This window comes from Bufo gargarizans, chromosome 11 (genome assembly GCF_014858855.1).
Source record: "Bufo gargarizans isolate SCDJY-AF-19 chromosome 11, ASM1485885v1, whole genome shotgun sequence".
NCBI lineage: Eukaryota > Metazoa > Chordata > Amphibia > Anura > Bufonidae > Bufo > Bufo gargarizans.
Window position 1 is genome coordinate 92,971,102 of NC_058090.1, and position 8,007 is coordinate 92,979,108.

The window sequence follows — 8,007 nt, forward strand, 5'->3', positions numbered from 1 at the left end:
TAGAGCCCCAGAATAAATTGTTCCCGCAGTATCCGGTCTATGGGTCCCATGCCAGTAACCCCATCTGCCTCTTTTTTTTGTACCTCGGCCAACACTTCCTGTAGGGCTGTAGCGTACTGAGAGACACCTTCGTCTTCCCGCTGAATCCGGTAAAAAAAACTTCGCCCGGAGGTGCCCTGCACTGGCTGTTTCCCCATATATTTCTTCCAGGAATCTCACCATCTCTTGCAATGTATTGCGCGTGGCTTCTGGTTGTAGGAGAACATTTCTTCGGGGCTCACCCTCGAGAGCGGCCAAAGCAATTTCTACTTGTAGTTCTGGGCTGACATTGTAAATCCTAACAGCACTCTGTAACCTTGTCACCCAGTCTGACAGTGTCATGTTCTGGCCATCAAATTTGGGTAGCAAGTTGAACAACGTGCCAATAGGAAGGGCCCTTGCAAGGGTTCCACCATTGCCTGAGGTACTCACATTAACATCATGCACATTGCCTTCAGCCGCCTCCATCTCTGTAACTGTACCCTGCTCGCAGCGCCACTTGTAACGGTCAGCAGAGGAAGAGACCGTAGAGCAGGACTCAAGTACAGTGCAGCAGACAAGGAGGCTGAAGTAGAAACCGGCTTTATTAAAAGAGAACTCTAACTGCCGGAGAAGCAGATTTACAATATGAACAGCTTGAGAATTCACAATAAAGATAATGGAAATTTGCATAAAGAACACAAATGAATCACAAACACAAGTACAGACAATAGCAGGCTACTCTCTTCTAGGTAGTCCTATCTGTCCCCGCTACCCGGGGTGCACCTCTACGGTGCACTAAACTAAATCCTATTCCACTATGTCCTAGCTCAGGTTAGCATCAGTGCACTCACAGTTCGGTGTCCGCACATGCAGGCAGGTACAGTCTGGGTCCCGTTCTGGTTGCTTGCTTGCTTCAGCGTGGCTCAGCTCTGGCCTCTCTTTGTAGTCTCTGTAACTCTGGTTAGAGATAATCAGCAGCTCTGGACGTGTAATCAGGCAGGGCCTGGAATTCACTCACAGTTCCTCTGGTAAGTGCCTCACACTACAGCAGACAGCACACAGATACTGTGTCACAGCAGGCAGGGAGAAATCGCTCTAATCTTCCCTGTGGATCTCCCTCTCAGTGCACAGCGTCCTTCTTCCTGTGTACCCAGCCACCTTCAGCCCAGGCTCTCTGCTCAGCCCGGGAAAAACACTTAACTCCTTGTCCTCTGGAAACAACTCCTCTCACTGTCCTACTCAGCCACAGTGGCCTCTGGTGGCTGGAGGGAAACATGACAGTCTGCTATATATATATGTGTTGGAAATGTTGCTGGATGATCAGGGCTGCCTCTTACAATCGCATCTTTTATGCGACTCTTAAATTGTCGTTTGTCGGCAGTGCATTGCCCCATGAAAACAGTGGGTGCTGCTTACACTGCACATAGTGAATAGGGGATGAATGATCCTAATAACTTGAAAATAAAGGAGACGACAAAAAGTTATAATAAGTAGTCATTTATTACTAACAATTATTACTACAATTCTATTTTAGTAGTATCACAGTCCTGTGCTTTTTATTGTTTTCATTACCTATTCTTATTATTACTATATTAGTGCACTGGAGGGAGGAGGACCGAGCCGCCCAACAGAACCCACTGCCAGGCTAAGCCCCTTTGGTTCTGGGCCACCCACAGATACGGCACCGCAACACCAATAGATGTCACACCGCTTGTGAACTGGTCCCCAAAAATGTAGTACCACCATCTACTGCTGCTATAACCCTGGACAGGAGGTTCTTAGTATACATTGTTATCAAAATGTATAAGCCCACTTGCCACGTCACGGCGACCTCCTTCAAGTGGGTCCCTACACTAACACTAATGACTATCCTATTATTATTTATTATAAGACTACGGTACTAGAACTATTACTATTATTCCCCTTATTATGCTACTGCTATCCTATTATTGATAATTATGTCCCTACACCTAAAACTGTTGATCCAGAAGAAGGCGAAAACCCCTGGACACACTCAGCCAATTCGTGTCACAGGGGAAAAATTCCTTCTCGACCCCGGGAAAAGGCGATCAGTCCTAGAACCCTGGATCAAGCCCCCTGATCCCTATCCCTAAATTAGGTCCCTATCCCTAAACCTGTTGATCCAGAAGAAGGCGAAAACCCCTGGACACATCCGGCCAATTCGTATCACAGGGGAAAAATTCCTTCTCGACCCCGGGAAAAGGCAATCAGTCCTAGAACCCTGGATCAAACCCCCTGATCCCTATTTTAATTTATTACTATAGTTAATTAACCTAAATACTGCATTTATTATTACTAATTTTTATTTTTACTATTCCTATAAACTAGGTCCCTATCCCTAACGTAGTTGATCCAGAAGAAGGCGAAAACCCCTGGACACATTCAGCCAATTCGTGTCACAGGGGAAAAATTCCTTCTCGACCCCGAGAAAAGGCGATAGTCCTGTATATTACACTACATACTATATATACAGATCTATGCATGAGGTGCAGTGTAACTGTATACTATATGTGTACTATATTATACTGCCCCCATGTACAGTCCTGTATATTACACTGCACCCCATGTATAGTCCTGTATATTATACTGCCCCCATGTACAGTCCTGTATATTACACTGCACCCCATGTATAGTCCTGTATATTACACTGCACCCCATGTATAGTCCTGTATATTACACTGCACCCCATGTATAGTCCTGTATATTACACTGCCTCCCATGTATAGTCCTGTATATTACACTACACCCCATGTATAGTCCTGTATATTACACTGCACCCCATGTATAGTCCTGTATATTACACTGCCCCCCATGTATAGTCCTGTATATTACACTGCCCCCATGTATAGTCCTGTATATTACACTGCATCCCATGTATAGTCCTGTATATTACACTGCCCCCCATGTATAGTCCTGTATATTACACTGCCCCCCATGTATAGTCCTGTATATTACACTGCACCCCATGTATAATTCTGTATATTACACTGCACCCCATGTACAGTCCTGTATATTACACTGCCCCCCATGTATAGTCCTGTATATTACACTGCACCCCATGTATAGTCCTGTATATTACACTGCACCCCATGTATAGTCCTGTATATTATACTGCGCCCCATGTATAGTCCTGTATATTACACTACACCCCATGTATAGTCCTGTATATTACACTGCACCTCATGTATAGTCCTGTATAATACACTGCACCCCATGTATAGTCCTGTATATTACACTGCACCCCATGTATAGTCCTGTATATTAAACTGCACCTCATGTATAGTCCTGTATATTACACTGCACCCCATGTACAGTCCTGTATATTACACCGCACCCCATGTATAGTTCTGTATATTACACCGCCCCCCATGTATAGACCTGTATATTACACTGCACCCCATGTATAGTCCTGTATATTACACTGCCCCCCATGTCTATTCCTGTATATTACACTGCACCACATGTATAGTCCTGTATATTACACTGCACCCCATGTATAGTCCTGTATATTACACTGCACTCCCATGTATAGTCATGTATATTACACTGCACCCCATGGATAGTCCTGTATATTACACTGCACCCCATGTAAAGTCATGTATATTACACTGCACCCCATGGATAGTCCTGTATATTACACTGCCCCCCATGTATAGTCCTGTATATTACACTGCCCCCCATGTCTATTCCTGTATATTACACTGCACCACATGTATAGTCCTCTATATTACACTGCCCCCCATGTATAGTCCTGTATATTACACTGCACTCCCATGTATAGTCCTGTATATTACACTGCACCCCATGTAAAGTCATGTATATTACACTGCACCCCATGGATAGTCCTGTATATTACACTGCACCCCATGTAAAGTCATGTATATTACACTACACCCCATGTATAGTCCTGTATATTACACTACACCCCATGTATAGTCCTGTATATTACACTACACCCCATGTATAGTCCTGTATATTACACTACACCCCATGTATAGTCCTGTATATTACACTGCACCCCATGTATAGTCTTGTATATTACACTGCACCCCATGGATAGTCCTGTATATTACACTGCACCCCATGTAAAGTCATGTATATTACACTGCACCCCATGTATAGTCCTGTATATTACACTACACCCCATGTATAGTCCTGTATATTACACTGCACCCATGTATAGTCCTGTATATTACACTGCACCCCATGTATAGTCTTGTATATTACACTACACCCCATGTATAGTCCTGTATATTACACTGCACCCCATGTATAGTCTTGTATATTACACTGCACCCCATGGATAGTCCTGTATATTACACTGCACCCCATGTAAAGTCATGTATATTACACTGCACCCCATGTATAGTCCTGTATATTACACTGCACCCCATGTATAGTCCTGTATATTACACTGCACCTCATGTATAGTCCTGTATAATACACTGCACCCCATGTATAGTCCTGTATATTACACTGCACCCCATGTATAGTCCTGTATATTAAACTGCACCTCATGTATAGTCCTGTATATTACACTGCACCCCATGTACAGTCCTGTATATTACACTGCACCCCATGTATAGTTCTGTATATTACACCGCCCCCCATGTATAGACCTGTATATTACACTGCACCCCATGTATAGTCCTGTATATTACACTGCCCCCCATGTCTATTCCTGTATATTACACTGCACCACATGTATAGTCCTGTATATTACACTGCCCCCCATGTATAGTCCTGTATATTACACTGCACTCCCATGTATAGTCATGTATATTACACTGCACCCCATGGATAGTCCTGTATATTACACTGCACCCCATGTAAAGTCATGTATATTACACTGCACCCCATGGATAGTCCTGTATATTACACTGCCCCCCATGTATAGTCCTGTATATTACACTGCCCCCCATGTCTATTCCTGTATATTACACTGCACCACATGTATAGTCCTCTATATTACACTGCCCCCCATGTATAGTCCTGTATATTACACTGCACTCCCATGTATAGTCCTGTATATTACACTGCACCCCATGTAAAGTCATGTATATTACACTGCACCCCATGGATAGTCCTGTATATTACACTGCACCCCATGTAAAGTCATGTATATTACACTACACCCCATGTATAGTCCTGTATATTACACTACACCCCATGTATAGTCCTGTATATTACACTACACCCCATGTATAGTCCTGTATATTACACTACACCCCATGTATAGTCCTGTATATTACACTGCACCCCATGTATAGTCTTGTATATTACACTGCACCCCATGGATAGTCCTGTATATTACACTGCACCCCATGTAAAGTCATGTATATTACACTGCACCCCATGTATAGTCCTGTATATTACACTACACCCCATGTATAGTCCTGTATATTACACTGCACCCATGTATAGTCGTGTATATTACACTGCACCCCATGTATAGTCTTGTATATTACACTACACCCCATGTATAGTCCTGTATATTACACTGCACCCCATGTATAGTCTTGTATATTACACTGCACCCCATGGATAGTCCTGTATATTACACTGCACCCCATGTAAAGTCATGTATATTACACTGCACCCCATGTATAGTCCTGTATATTACACTGCACCCCATGTATAGTCCTGTATATTACACTGCACCCCATGTATAGTCTTGTATATTACACTGCACCCCATGGATAGTCCTGTATATTACACTACATACTATATATACAGATCTATGCATGAGGTGCAGTGTAACATACAGGACTATTTATAGGGAAGCATTCTAATATGCAAGTCTATACATGGCATTCCAGTGTAATATACAGCCTCCGCGCTCCTCCTATACAGCCCAGAACGGGCATCGTGCTTGCTACGAAGCGCTAGATGTGCTGCTATCATCAGAGGAAGGCTTCGGTAGGCATGTACAGTTTTTTTTTTTTTTTCTTACTTTGTTAATGAGGAGGGGTCATTACTGAAAAGAGCACAATGTGAGCACATAACTACAGTTAACTGGGCACATGTGGGCACAAGTACTGTGAAGGATGTACATAGCGGGCATAACTACTGTGGGCGGCACAATATGGGAGTTACCACTTTGAGAGGGCACAATGTCGGCATAACTACTGTGATAGTGCACAATATGGGCCATTTTACTGTGAGGGGGCCCAATGTGAGCAATTCTACTGTGAGGGGGCACAATATGGGCATAACTACTGTGATGGGCATAATGTTGTATAACTATTATGACAGGATACCAGGGGCATGATGTTTTGTTTCAGGCCCCGAATGTACTGCCTGCCAGATAGATCCAACTGTATTGCCATCCTCAGGACGGCAATACAATTGAATCTAATGCCTTGCAAGAGCTGAAGGACCTGTGATGACATCACAGTCCATGTAATCAGTTCTAAATGCAGTAGCTGAAAAGGACCTGCGATGATGTCACCATCATCTGACCAGTGCAGAAATGGACGGCTCAGCAGTTAACCTCTTACAGACACAGGGCGTACAGGTACGCCCTGTGTATTTCCGATCACCACCGCGCGGTGGGCGGTGATCGGAACGGCGTGCCTGCTGAAATCATTCAGCAGGCACCCTTGTGACAATGCCGAGGGGGTCCTGTGATCCCCCCCCCCCCCCCTTATCGGTGATCGCTGCGGATTAACCCCTTCTATGCAACGGTCCGCGCTGACCACGACATAGAAGTTGTTTGTGGTTGAGGGAGCCCATCGAGTCCCCGCTCTGCTGTGGCGGGGAACTGATGGGTGAGAAGACAGCCCGATGCGGTGCAGAGGCTGCCCAATGCCTTGCACAGCATCGGGACCTGCCTTCTATGGGAGCCGAGGAGATCCAGCCTCAGGCCCGGTCTCCTACCTAGGCAACCTGTTAGTGTATGACTCAGTGTCATACACTAACAGGCAATGCATTACAATACAGATGTATTCCAAAAGCATTGCAGAGGGGATCAGACCCCCAAAAGTTGAAGTCCCAGAGTGGGACTGAAATAAAGTGTTTTCAATAAAAAAAAAAAAAGTTTCAAGTAAATAAAAGAAAAAACGCCCCTTATCCCAGTGAAATCTGCCCTCCAAAAACCATATGGCGCTCCTTTCCTTTTGCACCCTGCCGTATGCCCGTACAGCAGTTTACAACCACATATGGGGTGTTTCTGTAAAATACAGAATCAGGGCAATAAATATTGAGTTTAGTTTGGCTGTTAATCCTTGATTTGTTAGCGGAAAATATGATTAAAATGGAAAATCTGCCAAAAAATTGAAATTCTGAAATTTAATCTCCATTTTCCATTAATTCTTGTGGAACACCTAAAGGGTTAACAACGTTTGTAAAAATCAGTTTTTTATACCTTGAGGGGTGTAGTTTCTAAAATGGGGTCATTTTTGTGTGGTTTCTATTTTGTAAGCCTCACAAAGTAACTTCAGACCTGAACTGGTCCTTAGAAAGTGGATTTTGGAAATTTTCAAAAAAATTTCAAGATTTGCTTCTAAACTTCTAAGCCTTGTAACGTCCCCAAAAATAAACTCTTTTGATTATGTGGATTTTTCTTTCTTTTAGGATCCGACTACAAAGCAATGTGAGGAACTTCTCATAACCCTCTTCTTTCTCTGAAAATCTGCCAGATGTGCAAACCTCAACCTTTTCAGCAGTGATGGTCAGTTCACATGCAGGCTGCCATCTTTAGTAAGGTAGACTCACCCGTCCGGCGATGCACAGGTAATCCGGTCTGAAATCAAATGCAGTCACCGGGAGCAGGCAGTTCCGAGAACAGCCCAAAGAAAGGCCCCCGGCTTCCGGTGACTGCATTTGATTTCAGACCGGCACAGGTAAGGGCTTACCTGTGCATCGCCGGACAGGTGAGTCTACCTTACTAAAGATGGCGGCCCGCATGTGTTGGCTGGCGAACACTGTGAACTGACCATCACTGCTCTTCAGACCTAAATACAG

At 44.1% G+C, this 8,007-nt stretch overlaps 1 protein-coding gene across 1 annotated transcript in view; it reads left to right on the plus strand.

The window, feature by feature from the left end:
• LOC122921235 (wiskott-Aldrich syndrome protein family member 1-like) overlaps nucleotides 1-7,725 on the plus strand; it is a 109,587-nt gene extending 101,862 nt beyond the window's left edge. Inside the window, exon 3 of the mRNA XM_044271204.1 lies at nucleotides 7,618-7,725. Coding sequence (XP_044127139.1) covers nucleotides 7,618-7,671 — 54 coding nt within the window. The 3' untranslated portion in view covers nucleotides 7,672-7,725. The remainder of the gene's footprint in view (nucleotides 1-7,617) is intronic.
• Nucleotides 7,726-8,007: the final 282 nt, after the last annotated feature.